General features: G+C 38.9%; 1 protein-coding gene across 2 annotated transcripts in view; it reads right to left on the minus strand.

Annotated features, from left to right (window-relative positions):
* Nucleotides 1–23,112, minus strand: part of Magi3 (membrane associated guanylate kinase, WW and PDZ domain containing 3) — a 207,148-nt gene that overhangs the window by 19,262 nt on the left and 164,774 nt on the right. For both annotated transcript variants that reach the window (NM_001159354.1, NM_133853.3), the window contains exons 9-15: nucleotides 21,822–22,010; nucleotides 18,273–18,878; nucleotides 16,624–16,655; nucleotides 14,336–14,492; nucleotides 10,692–10,783; nucleotides 6,017–6,209; nucleotides 1,486–1,668 (exon numbers count right to left, since the gene is read on the minus strand). In NM_001159354.1, the coding sequence (NP_001152826.1) occupies nucleotides 1,486–1,668; nucleotides 6,017–6,209; nucleotides 10,692–10,783; nucleotides 14,336–14,492; nucleotides 16,624–16,655; nucleotides 18,273–18,878; nucleotides 21,822–22,010 (1,452 nt within the window). The remainder of the gene's footprint in view (nucleotides 1–1,485; nucleotides 1,669–6,016; nucleotides 6,210–10,691; nucleotides 10,784–14,335; nucleotides 14,493–16,623; nucleotides 16,656–18,272; nucleotides 18,879–21,821; nucleotides 22,011–23,112) is intronic.

The raw sequence follows: 23,112 nt of genomic DNA on the forward strand, positions 1-23,112 counted from the left end.
AAAGCCATCAAAATAAAGTATTTAAATGAATAAAAACAAAAAAATTAATATAAACAAATAAATATGAAAATGTTCAAGAATGTTAGCAATGTATCTTCTTACTGAATTTACCTATATTGCTTTGTTCTATGGTGAACACTAGTTTCTCATTATTTTTTGTAGCAGTAGGAAGAGAGCATGTTTAATATAAAATTGTTCAGCATTTACCAAATAGTGTAAAAACCTTTTACTATATTTATTGATCTGAATGTTGGGGATTATATTATTATATGAAATTAAAATGGCCAATATGATTTTCTTTGAAATGTCTGACTTCCAAAGATGCTACACCAAAACTATTTCTTGTTTCATATTCTGATATAGGCTACATAATTATCTTCACAGCATCAGTGACAGTTATAGTTCCAAATGTTACCATAGCAACTGCTCTGGGAAAATGGAACTAGTATCAGTGAGCTGTGACCTGATACTACAGTAATACCCACATTATAGCATCTTCTCCTTTTACATGCATGTATTAATTATAGCAAGATTTTTGCGGTTTCCTGAAAATGTTTCCTTTTACATTTTTTTCTTTTTTTTCCTAAGGTCTTAGTCACACCATTTAGCTTTAATCAGATCTTCTACCCAAGAAATAATCAAATCCACTATCAAAGGCAAGAGCATATTATTATGTGGTCAAGGATTTTTATTGTTCTGACTTAGAAAAAATAGTTATTGATAAGCATAATATAGAAATATCAGTGTACTTTTTCTTACCTGATAATCAATTGCATTTCATAATCATAGTTAGGGTTCTTATTTTTTAGAAACATAAAGATAAGGCAAACATTTAATGAGCTGAATCATAACAGCCTTGTGCTTGCTAGATTACCTCTATTTTATATATACATCCATCCATCTCAGATGAGAACTCTGTTAATGCTGGCTCAGAATATTAATTTTTAAAGGGTCTATTAAAATCTTGTCTTTCAATAAAATATATATGAGAGGCAGGAATGCCTCTTATCATTCAACAGGAATGTCTTACAGTTGGAATACAATTATTATTTACAAGATGAAATAACTAGGACATAATTGGGGCAAGGTTTTCTATTTCCCAGTTTTACTCCTTCTCAACTGCCCTCAGAATTTAATTCATTTCTACTTTAGAAAATGAGTACCCTCCAAACGTAAAAATTATTACTTAAAAATTTACATTGTATCTTTTTCTAAATTCATGAAATTAGATCTCTGGCATATTCCCTCAATATTGGTGAGAACTAAGGTTGTTGGGTTTTTTTTTTTGTTTTTTTTTGTTTTTTTTGGTAGCATTAGAGATGCCAGAGAAATCAGAGCTGAAAGGTTTAGATTGTCTGATTTTGGAATTAAGGATTTACTGCTTTAAAAAGATAAATCTCTAAGATCTTAATTTAGGTCTTAATTCACTTAATAAACCCAGAAAACCGGGTGTTCCGGGAGAGAACAGGCTACAGCAGCCCTTACCTCCTGGGGGCGGCTTGCTTTTAGAGGTGAGGATGACAAAACCAAACCCTTCATTTTCTTTCCTCTGTAAGGTGACATCATAGGCCTCCTGTGGGGCAGACCTGGTTGGAAGCTCTGCCCGATTCAGGCGAGGAGATCCGTTCTGTGAGAAGGCTTGATGGCTTTCGTCCTCGGGTTGTTTCTCTATAATAAACATCATGTTTTAATATTTATTGAAAACAGTATAGAAAATAGTTAAGTGCTAGATAAGTATTTTAGTGCTAGTCTAAAAAGTAAATTTCACTTCTAATAACATAAAGAATAGAAATGTAGCATGCTGCCCCTCTTCCTTGAGAATACTGGGCCTAATCAAAGCACAGGTGCAGACAGCAGAGGGTCTATCTGCCTCCTAAATACTTAAAATATACAACAGATAAACTACACATGATCTAATGTCATTTCATTTTCGAGAGAGTTCTTCAAAACCTCTACAAGATTAGCTAGTTAAGAATTGTTGAGCCAGTGAGTTAGCTCACTTGGTGAAGGCATTTGTCATCAACATGCATACAATAAATAAATAAGTAAATAAATAAAACTAAAAAAATAAACAAAAGTTATTTTTAATAAATGAATTATTAGAGTTGCTTTATTTCTTTGACAGTTATAAAGTTCTAACAAAAGCAGATGATAGAAGTGACTCAGTACATTTTATTTAAATGAACTGTAATATAATTTAACTCAGAGATTGATGGTCATAGATGTTTGTGGAGGTTAAAGACCACAGAATGCTGCCCCAAACCATCTGCTCTCTACACAGAGTGTTTCTTACATAGGTGATTTATAACTAAAGTTTCTTGGTTGGTAAGATCAGCTGAGTTCATCATGATACTCCATGTGCAACAAGCTGTTTGTGTGAATGGCAGAGTCTTCTGGATATAAAGTCACATGGAACCCCCTACAAAGGGCAGTTAGCCTATACCCTTTTGTTGCTTTTCAATGATATATAAGAATTACAGAGTCAAATGGGAGCTTTAATTGACTTGGAAAACAAACAAAAACAGGGAAAGGCTTTTTTCTGGGACAACCTGGTCAGACATCACTAAGAATCCTAGTGTACTACATTACTTAAAGACACATTTATAAAGTTCCTTTAGCTCTATATTTGCTTGATGTTAAGAATATTTTATTTCTTTTCTTTTCTTTTTTAAAAATTAGGTATTTTCCTCATTTACATTTCCAATGCTATCCCAAAAGTCCCCCATACCCTCCCCCACACCCCCTACCCACCCACTCCCACTTTTTGGCCCTGGCGTTCCCCTGTACTGGGGCATATAAAGTTTGCAAGTCCAATGGGCCTCTCTTTCCAGTGATGGCCGGAAAAAAAAAAAAAAAAGAATGAGCAATTGTATGTTTGTAAGAATCATTTTAGAAGAGTTACAAAGAACTAAATAATACAGACTAAAGAGACACATTGCTTCTTGTACTCAGATGTTTCTAAGTGACTAGTTGACTGCAGTGATCAGCCCAGGGCAGCCTCCAGACCACAGCCTATAACTACTCCCCAAGGAACCCCATTCAGTCTTGGGTGGGAAATGCGTCTGGATACCGATGACCTTTATCTTTACCCTGGACTCCTGAAAGAGACAGAGCTATACCCAGTGATGGTTCATTTGGTCATTGCAGAAGGATTTTTAATTCACTACATGTAACCTAGAATTCTTCCAGACTCCTTTATCCCATCCCTAAATTCATTGCTCTCTAGTTTTCTCCCCTGGAACCATTCGCCTCATTTAATATTCCTTAAGACAAAGACTAGTGGAACTCTTGATTGGCCTGTGGTGCCACAGAACTACCAACACTCAGCAAGTATTATCAGCATTGCATCTACAAAACTTATGTAATTCACGGTCAATTTAACATATCTGCTTAGAATCAGGTCTTGACAAGTTTCTGTGCCTCCACCTTTGCTCCTCTGTGATTCATTCTCTGAGTATTAGGTAAATGAATATTTCCAAAATGGCTCTACCTAGAATTGTTATCACATATTCTTTAAATGTTTTATAAGATCCAGTTCACCAAATCATAAATGACCTGAGTTCCTTGGGAATTTTTATTTATTTATTCATTCGTTTGTTTGTTTGTCTATCTATTTAGTCCTGATTTGGAGAGTAAACAAGAGTTTTGTACATGATAGACATGTGATCTACCAATGGCTGCTGCTGTCATGTAGAAAAGACTTTAAGTTGAAATTTCTATAGTCTAGTTTTATTGACATTGTTCACTTAGATTTTATCATTTAAAATTGGCTTTTAAAAATAATTTTGTTTACCTCATTTACTATCACAAAGTTTTCCTGTAACAACGTCTTTTTCTTTAAATTTGGTATTTGTACCAAGTGTGTTTCATCATCCTTATGTCATACTGTTTACAGGGGAAAATCTGAGGCTAAAGTCTGATACAGTTAAAATCTGCTATAAATAATGTAAAATAAAAAGTGTGTCTTTTCTCATGAAGACCTTCTGTTTGTATTCAGGATTCATTTAATAAATATGTCTATTACAAAAAAGAGAGAATATTTTAGCTCCTAAGAAAAGAGCTCAGTTAGTAAAGTGTCTGGGCCATGCTGGGGAGGCAGAGACAGACAGATCCCTGGGGCTTGCCAGCCTAGTCTGTAAGGAAGTTCCAGGCCAAAGAAATATTCTGAAAAAAAAAAAAAAAAGTAGGTGATGCTTTAGGAATAACCCCTCCCCCTCGAGATTGTCCTCTCTGTGCACATGCCTCCCACTAGAGACATGAGCACACAGGCACATTTTTAAAGAATATTGGTTAGAATCTAAATATAATATACCAACATCCAGTTATTACTGAGAAAACAAGGGTAAGGGTTCTTTTCCTATTGGAATGAATTAACTCGGTCTCTAATAATAACAAATAACTAGAAAATTCCATGGCACATTCCCTGGGATACTTTTCAGGTTTTTACTGACCCAGCACAACCAACGTGAAGCAGCAACACCGCATGAAGATCTACATGAAGCTGCACTGGCAGGCCTTTTGTCACATTGCTGCAATCTAGCTTGGGAATGGACCGGGGACTTAACACGTGTTCAGCATGAGGTTTGATCCCCAATACCAAACAAAAGTGGGCAAGTGATACCAATACCAATAGTGCTCAAGTTAATTACCCTTTACTGATATCGACTTGTCAGGTAGACTTTCTCCTAGATACCAGAGTGATAGATGACAGTAAGTAGATCAAAATTCATCTCTTCTTAAGGCTTAATTTCTTGTGCTACTAAACTACTAAATTAGCGTGCACTCTCCCTCCCTCTCTCTTTCAGAGCAAGAATTCACTTATAAAGTCCTATTCAGCAGGACATGGTTGCACAGGAGAACAGATCTCTGTGTAGGCTAGCCTGGTCTACATAGTGAGTTCCAGGACAGCCAGGGCTACCCTGCTTTAAAAAAAAATCACCCTATTCAGTATTCACAAAGGTGTTGATAAGAAACTATAAGATCAAGCAGGGCGTAGTGGCGCACACCTTTAATTCCAGCATTTGGGAGGCAGAGGCAGGTAGATTTCTGAGTTCAAGGTCAGCCTGGTCTACAGGACAGCCAGGGCTACACAAAAAACCCTGTCTCGAAAAACCAAAAAAAAAAAAAAAAAAAAAAGAAAAGAAACTATAAGATCTGCTCATATTCTATTGTCATGGTTTATTTAGATGGTGGGCTCTGCAATTAAAAGTTTTAAACCTAGATCCATGACTTCCTGCCTGTAAACCTTTCTGTCAATGACTGCACATGGTAATAATTACACTATAGAGTCTGGTGGTGCAAAGGAAATAACTGATGCATATAATACATAATGAGCTCCAAAAATATTATATTATATCAAAACTTGCTTTTTTTAGTACATATGCATGTGTATTGGCATGGGCACAAATGGAGACTCTGTATGTCAGGGTCTCTCACTGGCCTGGAGCTCACCAACTAGGCTAGACTGGCTTGCCAGCAAGCCCTAGGGATTTCCCCTCTCTGCCTCCCCAGCAATAGGATGGCGCCAATAGTTATAGCACCATGTTTGGCTTTTTATGGGGTTATGGAGATAGAACAAACACAGGACCTCATGCCTATAAGGGTAAGAATTTACTGGCTAAGTTATCTTTCCTGGCCCTGTACCAAAATTTTCTAAAGAAAACATTCTACTATTTGTGAATATTTGGGATTTCACCACGGTTAGGCCTTTTGATATATTCAGGTTGAGGCTATCTTAATATGATAAAATAACTTTATTTATATTAAAAAATTTAAACTGATACTCCCATTTACAGTAATATATTAGTAAAATTGATTTATATGATAATGTAGCAGACCAAAATTTATATCTACTTTGGAAATCTATTTCTGGATCTTTTACACTACAAAGCTTTCTGCAATTGGCTCAGAATTATCCCAAAAGTGTCAGCATATATACTGCTGAATATTGTAGAACACCCTATAAAACGAGAGCAAGTGGATTCCTAGCTTTTAGTGCTGAAAAAGCTTTACAAACCTCCATAGAAGATCTTCCTCCTGACAGTTAGTAGCACGTGTCCATTTCGAGCAGCAGTAGTCATTAAGTCTAATACTTGCTTGTGTGATTTTCCTTTAACAGGAATCCCATCAATACACATCAATTCATCAGCAGCACGGAGCCTACCATCTTTTTCAGCTGCTCCCAGGGGAATGATGGCCCCAATATATATCTGTAAGATAGCACAATATAGATTGGTCTATAACATTCACTAAGATCAACTGAAGAGCTAAAGAACTAATCTATGAAAAGGCATACTTCAGAAAGGTGGTATTTCAGAAAGTACATATTCTTTAAAGTCGTACTTCAAATACCCACACTGTGTTGTGTAATTCTAGAGCCCCAGGGTTGAGTCCAAGAAAATACAAAGCACCCCCAACTTCTCCATCACTACAATGTAACAAAACAAACAGACATGCCTAAAAAGAAAAAAAGACAAAACTGAAGAGAAAGATGTTCTACACATTGTTCACAGCCATCAGGGTCATTCTTACGATTCTCCCATATATACCATGGTCAATAATACAAGTTTGGGCTATATAAGCGAGTAATATTTCTTGTCCCTAAAATGTCAGAGGGTACATGGAGGTGTCAGAGCCTCAGGCCTGCTAGACCCAGTTCATTCTGTTCTCCAGCAATTAGAACCCTGTAATTTTATGGTATTTTTAGAACTACTAACCTTGATGCTTAGAAGAGAAAGGTTGTTTACAAGTGATTGAAGACAAATTCTTAAATTGTCTAAGTGAACAGTGTGACTATCAATAAAATAGAAAGTAATAAAAAATTCATATGCTATCAAAACCAAAGTATCTGACATTTGCTCTGTGAACAGCAATGGGCCTTACGCTCTATGTCTCCAATGATCAATGTCATTGTAAGCTATATTATTAATTATAACATTTAGATGCTGTAAATATGATACAGAACTCAGAAATAGAACTTTCATATTTAAAGGACTAAATTTCTAGGAGTAACAAAGCAGGACTTCTATATTATATATAACAAATATAAATGTTCTCTAGATTGTATTACTTCCCTGACATTCAACACTAAGGCAAAATATAAAACCAAAACGCACTGTTTGTTTTCTAAATCACTCCACATAAAATTCTGGACTTTAAATGCTTTATAAATACAACCCTTGCATCTTCTAGAATTTGCATTATTTTATATTTTGCTAATGCCAGAACCAACAAGAACACAATAGGCCAACTTTCTATGGAGTAGTCTGAAGACTAGCAACTGTGGGAAGGCAGACACTGGACTATGGGGTTCTGAGATAAGGAAAATGCCTTACACTCTGTCTAATAAAGGCAGGCAGATTTAGTTCAAATAAGCTTTTTCTCTGAATCTAGGGATCAAAATCAGAGACCTGTGCCTGCTAGACACATACAGATCTATCACTGAGCTACAATTCTAGCTCCAAATAAGCTTTGTTTACTTACAAAGAACAGAAGAAAATTAGTTGATATTAAGTTTAGAGCTAAAAACTCAAGTTTTAAATTTATGATGTTTGTTTGGTTGTTGTTTTTTGTTTGTTTTTCTGAGACAGGGTTTCTCTCCATAGCTTGGCTGTCCTGGAACTCGCTCTATAGACCAAGCTGGCCTAGAACTCAGAGATCTGTTAATGTATGGTTTTTAACCTTGTGCCACACTATGTTAATTTAGGAGACAATGACAGACATAGGAACATGGTATTCATGTTAATAAAATTATTTATTAAAGGAAAAAAACCCAGTAGACTTTTTTAGGCATTTTTTATTAGGTATTTTCTTCATTTACATTTCAAATGCTATCCCCAAAGCCCTTATACCCTCCCCTAGCCCTGCTCCCTCCCTCACCCACTCCCGCTTCCTGGCCCTGGCATTCCCCTGTACTGGGACATATGATCTTTGCAATACCAAGGCCCTCTCCTCCCATTGGTGGCCGACTAGGCCATCCTCTGCTACATATGCAACTAGAGACACAGCTCTGGGGGGAACTGGTTAGTTCATATTGTTCCTCCTATAGGGTTACAGACCCCTTTAGCTCCTTGGGTACTTTCTCTAGCTCCTTAATTAGGGGCCCTGTGATCCATCCAATAGATGACTGTGAGCATCCACTTCTGTGTTTGTTAGGCATTGGCCTAGCCTCACAAGAGAGAGCTATATCAGGGTCCTGTCAGCAAAATCTTTCTGCCATAAGCAATAGTGTCTGGGTTTGGTGGTTGTATATGGGATGGATCCTGGGGTGGGGCAGTCTCTGGATGGTCTTTCCTTCCATCTCAGCTCCGAACTTTGTCTCTGTAACTCCTTCCATGGGTATTTTGTTCCCCATTCTAAGAAGGAGTGAAGTATCCACACTTTGGTCTTCCTTCTTCTTGAGTTTCATGTTTTTTTGCAAACTGTATCTTGGATATTCTGAGTTTCTGGGCTAATATCCACTTATCAGTAAGTACATATCATGTGAGTTCTTTTGTGATTGGGTTACCCCACTCAGGATGATATCCTCCAGATCCATCCATTTGCTGAAGAATTTCATAAATTCATTCTTTTTAATAGCTGAGTAGTACTCCATTGTGTAAATGTACCACATTTTCTGTATCCATTCCTCTGTTGAGGGGCATCTGGGTTCTTTCCAGCTTCTGGCTATTACAAATAAGGCTGCTATGAACATAGTTGAGCATGTGTCCTTCTTACCGGTTGGAACACCTTCTGGGTATATGCCCAGGAGAGGAATTGCTGGACCTTCCAGTAGTACTATGTCCAATTTTCTGAGGAACCGCCAGACTGATTTCCAGAGTGGTTGTACAAGCTTGCAATCCCACCAACAATGGAAGAGTGTTCCTCTTTCTCCACATCCTCGCCAGCATTTGCTGTCACCTGGATTTTTGATCTTAGCCATTCTGACTGGTGTGAGGTGGAATCTCAGGGTTGTTTTGATTTGCATTTCTCTGATGATTAAGGATGTTGAACATTTTTTTCAGGTGCTTCTCAGCCATTTGGTATTCCTCAGGTGAGAATTCTTTGTTTAGCTCTGAGCCCCATTTTTTAATGGGGTTATTTGATTTTCTGGAGCCCACCTTCTTGAGTTCTTTATATATATTGGATATTAGTCCCCTATCTGATTTAGGATAGGTAAAGATCCTTTCCCAATCTGTTGGTGGCCTTTTTGTCTTATTGACAGTGTCTTTTGCCTTATAGAAGCTTTGCAATTTTATGAGGTCCCATTTGTCAATTCTCCAGCTTACAGCACCAGCCACTGCTGTTCTGTTCAGGAATTTTTCCCCTGTGCCCATATCTTCAAGGCTTTTCCCCACTTTCTCGTCTATAAGTTTCAGTGTCTCTGGTTTTATGAGGAGTTCCTTGATCCACTTAGACCTTAGTACAAGGAGATAAGTATGGATCGATTCGCATTCTTCTACATGATAACAACCAGTTGTGCCAGCACCAATTGTTGAAAATGCTGTCTTTCTTCCAATGGATGGTTTTAGCTCCCTTGTCAAAGATCAAGTGACCATAGGTGTGTGGGTTCATTTCTGGGTCTTCAGTTCTAGTCCATTGGTCTACCTGTCTGTCGCTGTACCAGTACCATGCAGTTTTTATCACAATTGCTCTGTAGTAAAGCTTTAGGTCAGGCATGGTGATTCCACCAGAGGTTCTTTTATCCTTGAGAAGAGTTTTTGCTATCCTAGGTTTTTTGTTATTCCAGATGAATTTGCAAATTGCCCTTTCTATCTCAGTGAAAAATTTAGTTGGAATTTTGATGGGGATTGCATTGAATTTGCAGATTGTTTTCAGCAAGATAGCCATTTTTACTGTATTGATCCTGCCAATCCATGAGCATGGGAGATCTTTCCATCTTCTGAGATCTTCTTTGATTTCTTTCTTCAGAGACTTGAAGTTCTTATCATACAGATCTTTCACTTCCTTAGTTAGAGTCACACCAAGGTATTTTATATTATTTGTGACTATTGTGAAGGGTGTTGTTTCCCTAATTTCTTTCTCAGCCTGTTAATTCTTTGTGTAGAGAAAGGCCACCACGAAACTTAAGGGGGGCAGGGAAACAAAACAAAAACTCCCAACGCAGTGGTCTGATGAGCCATGTCTCCCACAGGCCTAGTTTTCTGAACACTTGGTCCCTAGTGATGTCACGCTTCAGGAAAGCGGAGCTTTACAAGATGAAGTGCATGCTGGGAGTGAGTTCTGAGAATGTATAGCCATGCCCCACTTCCAGTTCAGTCTCTGCTTCTTACATGTGGAAATGTGATCGCTCAGTTTCCTGCTCTGGTACCTGCTCCATGCCTTCATGCCTCCCTAGGGAACCATATGCCAAACCAATTCTTCCTTCTCAGTTGCCTTGATCATGGTGCCTTATCACAGTAATAAAAAGTAACTAACACAACCTATATTCCACCAAATCTCCATTCAAGAATATTAACTAAAGCAGTGGGCTGGATGTGATGGTCACACATTTAACTCCAGAAAGGGAGGCAGTGGCAGGATGTTCTCTGTGACTCTGAGGCCAGCCTGGTCTACACAGGGAGTTCCAGGCTAGAGAGGCCACATGTGGCACTGTTTCAAAACCCCAAACCTCAAACCAAACCAAGCCAAACCAAACCAAACCAAACAACAAACAACTCCAGGACCATCACTATCCCACAGTGTACACTTACAGACTGGTCAGGTCCATCTCCTCCTAGCACCCTGAAGCCAAACCCTGATTCTTGTTTCCGAAGAAAGACATCCAGATCTTTGGTGTTTGGTGCTAAGGAAAATAAGAATATGTAAATATAATTTATTTTAAAAGTGTTAAAATAAAGCTCAATATTTGATAGAAAACTATTATAGAGCATTCAAAAACTATAATCTCAGAACACCTGATATGTAAAAATATATGTGAGAGCTTAGCTGAGATGCAAATGATTTAAGTTAACATTTGAGCAGGGTACTTTAAATACTAGGAAAAAGCGCCCATAAAATGCCTTATTTCTACTCATAAGCAAATAGATTTGTCTAAGAAAAACTATTCAATATGAGCTCTTTACTTAACCTAAATATGTAAAATGTTCATATTTTTAAAGAAAAAGAGAAACAGGTGTGTATCTCCTAATGGCCCTATTTTCTAGATGGGTAAACTAAGGGCCTGAATAACTCACCTGATGTCTTCCAATAACTGGCAAAACTAAGATTTAAACCCCAGCTTGACTCCCCAGATGCCAGGCCTGCCCCCACAATCTTGTCCCTAAGGAGCTAGATGCATTGAGAATATTTATTCAGAAAAGTCAATTTTAGGTCTAAGATTTTGTCTCTAGGAAAATGTTAGCTTTATTCATAAGAAAGATGAATTTACTAAGAAGAAAAATAGATAAACTGCCAAGAAACTACATAAAAAGCAAGTGAAATATGGTGTAGGGTAATTTCCTGGTAATTCTTTGGAAGCAATCTCTTTGGATGAATACTTCCTACCAGAATCACGGAACATTAGGGTAGAGGTGGTTGGCTAAGTGGTGAACCATGTGCCGAACCCAAGTGAGGAGCACGGTTGTAGGTCCGTCTGCCAGCAGCAACAACAACACACTAACCCCCAGCAGATAAAGCTCTGGAATTAGATGAGTCAGGCTCACAGTGTGGCTTTGTGGGTCCCTTGTTGTGACTATGGACAAGAAGTGGAAGGGGTGAAGGAGATTACCAGCTTCACAGAGTTGTTCTCTGACCTCTGACCTACATGTGCTTGTGGCATGCATGTACTCATACACGTCACACACATATACACACAGTAATAATAAACTAAATTTTAAAAAGGAAAGGAAGAGAATCTGTGAGTCAAACTCATTTATTTTATAGTGGGCCCACAGCCACTGCAGAGTTCACACCAATATTAAGAATATATCAGGCAATGAATGGACAGCCTGAAGAAAGGGGTTCTACACATAATTTAAATTATTCCTTTGCTAGGCTTGTAGCTGGTTTGGTCCTCTCCTTTCTGTTTTTTTAAACAAATTGGCTGGTTTGCTTTTGTTATTTAAGGTTTATTTATTTTATGTATATGAGGACACTGTAGCTGTCTTCAGACAACAGAAGAGAGCATCAGATCCCATTACAGATGGTTGTCAGCTACCCTGTGGTTGCTGGGAATTGAACTTAGGACCTCTGGAAGAGCAGTCAGTTCTCTTAACCACTGAGCCATCTCTCCAGCCCTGGTCCTCTCCTTTCTGAACATGGTAGGCAGGTACCAAGATGAAGATGCAAAACTAGTTACCTACAATGAAGTCAGTTACATATACTATTTCCACTTGTGTATTCCTTTTACAATGCAGTACATTTTTCCTAGTAATTTATTTCTTTTACTCACTTTGCATCCTAATCACAGCTCCCACTCCCTTCTCTATTTCTTAAAAAAAAGTAAATTTTCAAAAATCAAGCCTAAATAAATCCAAAGCTTTACTTCAGAAAAGATTTATCAGTAACTAAATTAGTGTAAAGGGATACTTCTTCTTTTTTGGTTTTTCAAGACAGGGTTTCTCTTTATAGCCCTGGCTGTCCTGGAACTCACTCTGTAAAAGGGATACTTCTTCTTTTTTTTTTTTTTTTAAAGTTTTTATTAGATATTTTCTTCATTTACATTTCAAATGCTATCCCAAAAGTCCCCTATCCCCCCTCCCCCTCCCCTACCCACTTCCACTTCTTTTTTTTCTTTTTTTCTTTTAATTAGGTATTTTCCTCGTTTACATTTTCAATGCTATCCCAAAAGTCCGCCATACCCACCCCCCCCCAATCCCCTACCCACCCACTCCCCCTTTTTGGCCCTGGGGTTCCCCTGTACTGGGGCATATAAAGTTTGCAAGTCCAATGGGCCTCTCTTTGCAGTGATGGCCGACTAGGCCATCTTTTGATACATATGCAGCTAGAGTCAAGAGCTCCGGGGTACTGGTTAGTTCATATTGTTGTTCCACCTATAGGGTTGCAGTTCCCTTTAGCTCCTTGGGTAATTTCTCTAGCTCCTCCATTGGGGCCGTGTGACCCATCCAATAGCTGACTGTGATCATCCACTCCCATAATCAGCTCCCAAATGCTGACACCATTGCATACACTAGCAAGATTTTGCTGAAAGGACCCAGATATAGCTGTCTCTTGTGAGACTATGCCGGGGCCTAGCAAACACAAAAGGGATACTTCTTAATTGTATACTTTTTCTTCTCCTAGTTGACTCCTTTAAGAAGTCTGCTGTGGTTTTCTCTTACTTACCAGACTGATCATCCTCCATCCTCCAGCCAGAAACATCTTTCTAACACATACAACTAGCACTCTTTCCCTATAGCTAAGTGCATCCTGTGGTTCTCTTTTATTCACCCTTCAGCTTCCTTTTCTGCTGTCCATGATCTGTTGTATTCTTCCTCTGGCTTTCTTGCCAATTGTAGCCACACTGCAGATCACAGGCCAAGGAAGCCAGTGTACAGTACTTCTCCCTTTGTCCTCTTCATAACATCTCATCCTTGAAGGCTATGTGTGCTTCCTGTATAAGGCACTGCCTGGTGCTACGTACCTTCCATGCTGATAAACTGGCTGTTCCTTACTCTGCATCCCACTGTACCCAGTGTGTCTTTCTACACTGTCCCTGCTAGGCTCTATGCACCTGTTCTGAACTCCATCCTCATGGCTGAGCCAAGCACACGTTCGCTGTGCCACTCTGCTTGTACCATATGCGCTTATTCCATCACGAGTTTGTCTGCTCAGTTTGGAATTAATAAAATTTCTACATGCATTATGTAGCAGATGTGCAGCTTGGTCTTCACATGGGTCCTGAACAACTGGACTGGATTTATCCCAAAAGCTGTTGCCAGTCTGTGGGATATGTTCTTCTAGCTGGGCTGCCTTGTCTGGCCTCAGTGGGAGAGGATGTGTCTAGCCCCACAGAGACTTGATGTGCCAGGGTGGAGGGATACCTAGGGGGACCCTTACCTGCTCAGAAGAGAAAGGATGGGGATGAGAGGAAGGATTGTGGGAGAGGGAGAGAGTGGGGAGGGGCGAGAGATGGATGTACAGTGAATAAAAAAATTGTAGGTGCAGATAATTATTTTTCTCTATATTGCAATGGACCTAACATGGTATCTAGTGGACGGCTTGTACTTAATTCATGGTTTTGAAGAAAAGGAATGAATATTGAACATATTCAGTAAAGGCTCAGGATCACATTAACATGGGAGTGAAGGAATAATATCTCAATATGCTTGTAAAGGGTGAGAGGAGGGTTCCAATGTTAAAATAATGCAAATTGATCTTGTTACACACTCCCCTGAAATAGTTCACAACTACTTACGTTTATCTTCATATAAAGTCTTAGATTTCAGGTAGACCTCAGAAGGATCCAATTTTGGGGATCCTGATCTGATTATGCTGGGCGGAAAAGGCATAGGCTGGGGAATAGGCTCATTTATAGTCTCCAAACTTCCTGAATTTTCCTTTGTATCTGTTTTCTGAAATAGAAATAAAAGGGCCTTACTTAGTATTTTAACAATAAGATGGTTGGTTATTTTACAGAACCATGGTGTAAACTGTGGGTGTTAACTAAGCAGAGTTGTATAGACGGCAAAGTTACAGAAGACTGGTTGTATGCCCACAGACTCACTTACACAGCTATTTCTATGTGGTTAAAACATAGTTAACTTACATTATTTAAAGAGTTTATAATGATTCAACTGGAGGGCTCTGGTTTTATGTTTAAGCGGTCTTACCCTTTCCTTCACCACCAAGACACAAAAAGATTTGGAGATGAAGATAATTAAATACAAGGTAGCCACCCCCCACTCACTAACTTTAATTCCCAGTGATGATGTTTAAGATAATATTCTTTTTAAGAAACTGGGTTGGGAGTGTTACACCTCCTGATATATGACTAAACCTTTACTGGCCAATGCAAATCCATCTTGGAAAACACCCATTTTGGCCGGTCAGAAAAGGAAAAACAAAATACAAATACAGCTTTAACAAAACAGTCAGGCAGTTATTTCTTTATTCTATTTTTCATCATCATCATTGCTCTCATCATGATTTATGGTGTGTGAGTGTGGGTGTGCAGAGCAAGGTCAGAGGACTCCTTTCAGGAAGTCAGTTCTCTCCTTCCCCTGTAGGATTTTTCATCCAACTCAGGTTGTCAGGTGGCAGAGCAAGAACCTTTAATCACTGAGCTATCTCACTGGCTCCAAAGTGAGTTCTTTAATAACGAATTCAAATACAAATTTCAAAACTAGCCTAAAATGAGAGTTTGAGATCAGCTCTGCCCTCCTGATTTTTTGTTGAGAGAAGAGTCACAGGCATATATAATAATGAGCACTGACAAGAATGCAGGAGCATCAGCTTATACAGGAGTACTGAAAGGTGAATCATTCCCAAGTGTTGTGCCGCAAAGAACCCCTCACTGACCCAGACTCAGTGAGATAGCAGCAAGGTGACAGAGCCACCTCCCCTTCTCCCACATGTTCTAGGATTCTGTCAGCACCCCTAAAGGTCACCAGAGCCTTCCATCATTGTCTTCAGTGTCACCATAGCTGCAAGGGAACTTAGCATGAAACACAGAACTAAAATGGTTGCTAGAGGAAGGTGAGGAATGCAGAAAAAACAGTGCAATCTTAACTGACTGGACAGAAAGAACTTCTATTCATGCCGAACCAAATGGTACAGAGCGCCCATAAAAAAGCCAACCCTAAATGATAACTGCCCTCCAAGTCCCACCCTGCATGCCCTGATCCATTCAACAGAAACTTTTGCAGACTTAGTGTGTTGGAAGGAATTAACGTATTTAATACTATGTCATCTTTCCTTTAAAAACCTAAGATTTTTTTCATAGAAACCATCTTTCTATTCCCAATAGGACAAAGCATTAACTAAGCTGAGGCTTTAAGCATAACTGTCATTATATCCATGTGTGTATCCACAAATGTATGTTAAGCCTGGTAGAGTTTCTTCTATAATAACTGTGCTATTTGTACACAACCATTTTAATGTCTATTTTCTCCATCTGGATCTAAAAGTAGGTTTTTCAGTTATTCAAAGGAATAACAAAGAAGACACAGTTTTAGATCCATTAGTCTTATCACTTGATACAAGGAGATTTAGCTCAGAAGACAACAATTATTTTAGAAAGTTTTGCTTAGTCTTAAATTTAGGATCATCTAAGTCTGGGGATTTACAATCTCCATGAAATTATGATCAACTAGTGTATGGTTTCCTTGGACACCAGCAAGAAGATGTGTTAATGGCTTGCCACCTGTCTTGATAATCAGCTACTTCTTCCCTGGCTCCTCTGTAACTAACTAAAAGGATGATTACACAGGCTCTTCAACTGCCCACTTTATGACTTTGGAGAGTAGGTAGGACCACTGGTAGTCTGGGCTTCTAAGTGCTGCTCCAGTAGCAGGCCAGCACCAGTCCTGCACAGACTTCAAAGGGAGTTTCCTATCAATACCTGGGGTTCTGATCTAAGTCTAGGGCAATATGCCTCTCTGACTTCTCACAGCCATTTTCATAGCAAGGAGCTGCTCTCCAGAAGAAAGGAGGCAGCTCTTTCAGGGTGTGAGAAAAACACTGGAGGACCACCATATTACTCACCGTTTTGGCAGTTTTAGTTGGTGAACAAGGACCTAAAATTAAAACAAAACCAAAATTTAAAAACAGAAAATATTCCTAGACCAAACATTAATAATATCTATGATGAAAGTTCAATTCTATCTAGTATCAACAACGTGTCAGGCATTAAACATCTATTATCTCCAGAGGCATAAATGCTAAAACCATTTAATAATAGTTGAGGTTCCTTAAATCACAGAAACAGTAAGCAGAGACAGAAAACTGATATCAACCATCTAATATCAAACCATGACCTCTGTATTATATTTGTTAAAAAACTCTCAAGCACTGACAAAGATATTTCCTTTAAATATCTGTTTGTTCATTTATTTTGAGTATGTGTGTATGTGTATGTGAGTGAGGGTGTGTGACTGTGTATGTATATGTGTGTGACTGTGTATGTATATGTGTATATGTGTGTGTGTATATGTGAGTATGTGTGTATATGTGAGTATGTGTGTGTGTACACCCCAGCTTGCCATCTGCTTTAGCTACTTCTTCTGGTTCCTCTGAAACAAACTAAAAGGATGTTTAAAAAGGGTTTTCAATTGCCCACTTTATGACATGAAGACAGGCCTGTTAGTAGTGTGCACACATGGAGGCCAGAAGAGGTTACTGAATGTCTTCCTCTACCACACTCTGCCTGTTCCCTTGGGGCAGAGGCAGGGTGTCTACCTGAACCTGAGGCTCATATTTTCTCAGGTAGGCTGAAAGTCAGTAAGCCCCCATGATCCTTCCTTCTCCACCCCGTTCTGAGCTAGGGTTACAGGTATGCATGGGTTGCCTGGCTTGCCCATATCTGAACCCTACTGAACCATTTGTCAGCTCCATAACAAAGATGCTTTTTAACCTGGCTCTCAGAATACTGTACGATATATCAATTGGAAAAAAACACCAAAAGGGGTCAAAGAAATGAGAATAATGAAAACATCTCCTAAGATGTAAAGTCATTTTGTACCTCAAATATAAAAACTAAGAATCAGGGTGATAAGGAAGAAAGCCTAAACACTAGTCACTCGATGGCATGGACTTAAGAAAGTCTATTGAAATACAACTTTGTAGTTAGTCCTTAGAATTAGATCATAATGTCTAGGAAAAATTCATGTCAGTTGATAATCTTGAAAAATGAGAAATTTCACATTTTTTCACATAAGCATTGTGAGGTTTAATTAACACATACAGGCAGATCATAGAACTTAAAATACTGGTCAGGTTAACACCTCCCAGATGTTTTACTCATACATGAATATGTTAGCATTTCAAACCTCTAGTGTAGTACAAAGTTCCCAATGAAACACCACAGGCTAAAAAAATCCATTTCTATTATTGTTATCAACAGAGAGAATGAAATTAAGAGGATGTATTTATTTGAAATAGCATAGTATCATGATTTTCTCTAATCATTAAAATTATAAATCAAATTTTAAAAAGTCTATCATGGGGAAGAAATTATATTCATAATGGACATGAATGAAACCACCAATAACCAACACACAGAGCTAAAAAATACACTGCTGCTGAAACATGCAGACAGAGCCACAAGGACAATGCACGCTAACTGCCAGGGAAATCTGCCCAGCCTGTCGGGAGGGCGATGCTTGGTGTGAGAGTCATCCTCGGGTGTTACTCACCTCCTCTTAAGATAAGCAATGGAACATCTGCACCTACTGGGAACTGCTTTAGGACTTCTACGACTTGGAGATGTGTTAAATTCTGCACATTCTGATGGTAAATTTCTTTGATGATATCCCCTTTTTGAAGGCCTTGACACCACTGGCTATCCAATATCATTTTCACCTTCTGTCCAGTTGGGCTGTCAGCAATTGCAAACCCAAAGCCTTTGGGGCCCTTAATCAGAGGGATAGTCACTAGTTCAGGCTGTGAGCTGCCTGATGATGCCAGAGATGCCCTCTGCTCACTTGACTCAGATGGACCATTGAGACGATCACTGGCCAAGATTTGTCCTGATTTTCCATTCTGATCCAAAACCATTGCTCCCAGTTTAAAATCCTGAGTATTCATGCATGTCTCTCCCTTTGTTAAAGATTGTCCATTGATGACAGGGGTAGCAGCAACAATGTCCACAACAGGATCTTCACTGTCATCAGGAAGTGGATAACCACGGCATAAAGTAAGGTTGACATACTGGTTGACAGGTACCAGTTGAAACATCTGGACAACATCTGCATGGGTGTGACCAAGGACACAGTTGCCATTGATGTCTACAATAACATCACCTGATAAAATATAATCATGTTAAAATATTAAAACCACCAAACAAGTTAATCTTTCTGTTGGGGAAAAGGGAAAAAACAAGATCTGAAACTACATTTGAATTCTGAAACTCTAATTGTTCGTAACTGTTGAAAAGAGATTTACAGTACATGCATTTGCTATGTTATGTTATGACTGTGCTCTAAATACACACACACACACACACACACACACACACAAATATCTACATCTTTGAAGATTTATTTTTAGGGGCTGGAGAGATGGCTCAGCAGTTAAGAGTACTGGTACTGTCTGGACTCTAGAAGTCCTGAGTTCAATTCCCAGTACCCACATGGTGACTCATGAACAACTATAAAATGAGCTGATGCCCTCTTCTGGCACCAAACCGTGACACTATTGCTGATGCCAAGATGTGCTTGCAGACAGAATCCTGTCTACCTAGAGGCTCTACCAGCACCTGGCCAATAGAGATGCAGCCAACCATTGGACTCAACCTGGGAACCCCAATGGAAGAGCTAGGGGAAAGAATGAAGGAGCTGAAGGGGATTACAACTCCATAGGAAGAACAACAATATCAACTAACCAGAACAACCAGAGCTCCCAGAGACTAAACCACCAACCAAAGAGTACACATGGTACATATGTAGCAGAGGATGGCCTTATCTGACATCACTGGGAGGGGAGGCCCTTAGTCCTGTGGAGACTTGATGCCCCAACGAAGGGGGATGCTAGAGGGGTGAGGTGGGAGTGGGCAAGGGAGCACTCTCATAGAGGCAAAGGGGAGGGAGAAGAGGGGGGATGGAATGAGGGGTTTGTGGAGGGGTGACCGGGAAGGGGGATATCATTTGAAATGCAAATGAATGGAATGATTAATAAAAAATAAGACACAGTATACTCATATACATAAAATGAATACATTTAAAAACAGATTTGTTTTAATATTCTCATTTACTTGTTTTGAGTGTGTGTCTGTGTCAATATATATGTCACGTGTGTGCAGTACAGACAGAGGACAGGACAGGGTGTTGGGTTCCCTAAAGCTGGAGTTACAGACAGTTCTCAGCTACTGGGAAGAGAGCAACATGGGCTCGCTGAAAGGCCAGCAAGCGCTTTTAACCACTGAGACATCCCCTAAATGTCAAATTATTAATTATCTTAACATCAAGTGTTATAATCTCAAAATTCAAATCTATCATTTAAAAACCCTCCAAGTTTTATTATAATTGTTAATGTACTTTCTAAGTCATTACTAAGTGGCTATTCAAAACTCAGGAAAGTATGGGTATTTAGCACACACAAGAAAATTACTGGCTACTACTATAAACATGTTATCCTTAAATGACACTTAAATTCATTCTAACTTTTTTTTTTCCGGTTTTTCGAGACAGGGTTTCTCTGTATAGCCCTGGCTGTCCTGGAACTCACTTTGTAGACCAGGCTGGCCTCGAACTCAGAAATCCGCCTGCCTCTGCCTTCTGAGTGCTGGGATTAAAGGCGTGCGCCACCATGCCCAGCTCATTCTAATTTTTAAAAAATAGGGAGATTAGAATGACATTAGTTCATCACCTATTTTACTTTAGGATCTTTTCTGTAGATTTTGCTTTTGGTTTTTTGTTTGTTATTTTTAGTTTGATTTCAAATAGCGAAAGCAGCAGCAACAACAAAATCAAAGCAAGCAATGACTATATATTTGACATACTGGAAGGTAAGATCAATTAATTCTTATAAGATTTAATTTTCTCTTCCTCCTTTGTATTATGCTCATTTTATAGAATCATTCCACAGAATTTCAACGTTGGCAATTTTTTAAAGCAGCACCTTGACTTTTGAAATCAGTTATCCAACAACAAAATAAAATAAAACTTCATTATCCCATCTATTTGCTTTATTTCATATAGTTATTTAAAAGCTTACTGACAAATAAAGGTGCTTTAATTTGTTCTTATTTCACTGAGGCTTCCAAAAATCAGGACACATGGTGTTGAAAAAATGTTACATAGTTGGGGCTGGAGAGATGGCTCAGCTCTTTTTTTTTTTTAAATTAGGTATTTTCTTCATTTACATTTCCAATGCTATCACAAAAGTCCCCCATACCCTCTCCCCCACTCCCCTACCCCCCCCCCCCCCCCCGTCCCACTTCTTGGCCCTGGTGTTCCCCTGTACTGAGGCATATAAAGTTTGCAAGACCAATGGGCCTCTCTTTCCAATAATGGCGGATTAGGCCATCTTCTGATTCATATGCAGCTAGAGACACGAGCTCTGGGGGGTACTGGTTAGTTTATAATGTTGTTCCACCTATACGGTTGCAGACCCCTTTGGCTCCTTGGTTACTTTCTCTAGCTCCTCCATTGGGGGCCCTGTGATCCATCCAATAGCTGACTGTGAGCATCTACTTCTGTGTTACTAGGCCCCAGCATCAGCTCTTAAGAGTACTGGCTGCTCTCCCAAAGGACCCAGGTTGAATTTCCAGCACACACACGGCAGCTCCCAGCCATCTCTCACTCCACTCTCAAGGGATCTATTGGCCTCATCTGGTTTCCTTAGATCTCAAGTACATACAAAGAACACATACGTATATGCAGGAAAATATCAATATACCTACAAAAATTCTTTTAAAATACTCTATGTCAAACAATCAAATAATCTTCTGAGATGACTATCAAATATTGTTTCTTATAACTGCAGTATTATCTAAAAATTATACAAAACCAAATGTTAATAAGAAATGTTTTCTCTAACAGTTTCATATTATAAAAACAGCCTGCCTTCAAACTAGCAATGTATTTAATTAGAGCATAAACTATTTTAATACAGGAATCTGAAGTTTCAATGCTATAGTTTATTCTTTACACCCTCTCCACCCCCGGCATCACCCCCCCCCCACTCTTTGCTCTAATTTTGTTAGTGTATCACTACTCTTCTAGTAATTCTGACAATCTTTTTACCTGGTGCAATTTTCCCATCCTGAGCGGCAGGACCATCTTTGAGCACGTTTTTTACTTGTAGAAATTCATCAGGCCTATCTCCACCAATAATGGTAAAGCCAAAGCCCATGGTGCTTTTTTTCAGCGATGCTCGAACAAGTACACCTTTAAGTTGGGATGGGTCCCGAGTAAAGTGTGCTCTTTCCACATCTGGGTCAAAATAAGAATCAGATTTAAAACAATTATACTGAATAAACTGTATATAGTCAATCTTTAATGTTTGTATAACCTAAGTAAAAATAACAATTAAAAAGAAACCCTAAAGGAAAGGAAATCTCAGAAACTCTGAAGGTACAGAACAGTTAGAATTTAAGTTAACAATCTAAATCCTTGGGGCAGGGAGGGAAGTACTTGTCAATAATATCTCTGTAAGATTTCCTGTCACCCACTTTCTCTTTGCTTCACTGCCACCTCTGTACTTTCTCTCACCAGACTTCACTACAGTAGCCTCCTTCATTCAGCTTTGCTTTCTGTAGTTTCAGTTATTTACAGTTAGATGAATTCAGAAATATTAGATGGAAGTAAACTAGAAAGTTTACATTGTATCCTGCTCTGAGAGGTGTGGTGATATCTTGTGCTACCTTGGTTCATTTCATCTGGTACACAAATCATCCTTTCATCCAGGAATCTCTGCTGTAGACACTACCATTTGGCAGCTGCTCAGTAGCCATTTGGTTTTCAGATCAACTCTTGTGGCATCACAGTACCTATATCCAAGTAATCCTTGCTTTACTTAAAGATAGCACCAAGGCACAAGAGTAGTGTGATTCAGAAATATCAAACAGAAATTGTAAAGACTTTCCATTAGGTCAAAAGGTTAGGGGCTAGAGAGAGATGGCTCGGTGGTTACGAGCACTAGGTACTCTTCAAGAGGAGCGGGGTTTACTTGCCAGCACCCACATGATGGCTCACAGTAACTCCAGTTCTAGAGGACCCACCCTCTTCAACCTCTGTGGGTACTGCACATATGTGCTGTACAGACATACATGCACATAAAATTTAAAACTGTCTTTTTCAAAGGTTAAATTTATCAGAGATATGTATCCACAGGAAAAAGTTTATGTAAGGTTTAATGTTCTATACAACTTTAGGCATCTACTGGAAGTCTTGGAATGTACTCTCATCAAATCACAGGTGACTCCATACTCATTTATCATGGTGAAAGTTATCAGTTATTGATCACCACATAGCAATTCCTACTATAAGCACTTTATATCTACTTATGCACACACAAACATAAAAGCGCCCTCCT

Source organism: Mus musculus, chromosome 3 (genome assembly GCF_000001635.26).
Source record: "Mus musculus strain C57BL/6J chromosome 3, GRCm38.p6 C57BL/6J".
NCBI classification, from domain to species: Eukaryota; Metazoa; Chordata; class Mammalia; order Rodentia; family Muridae; genus Mus; species Mus musculus.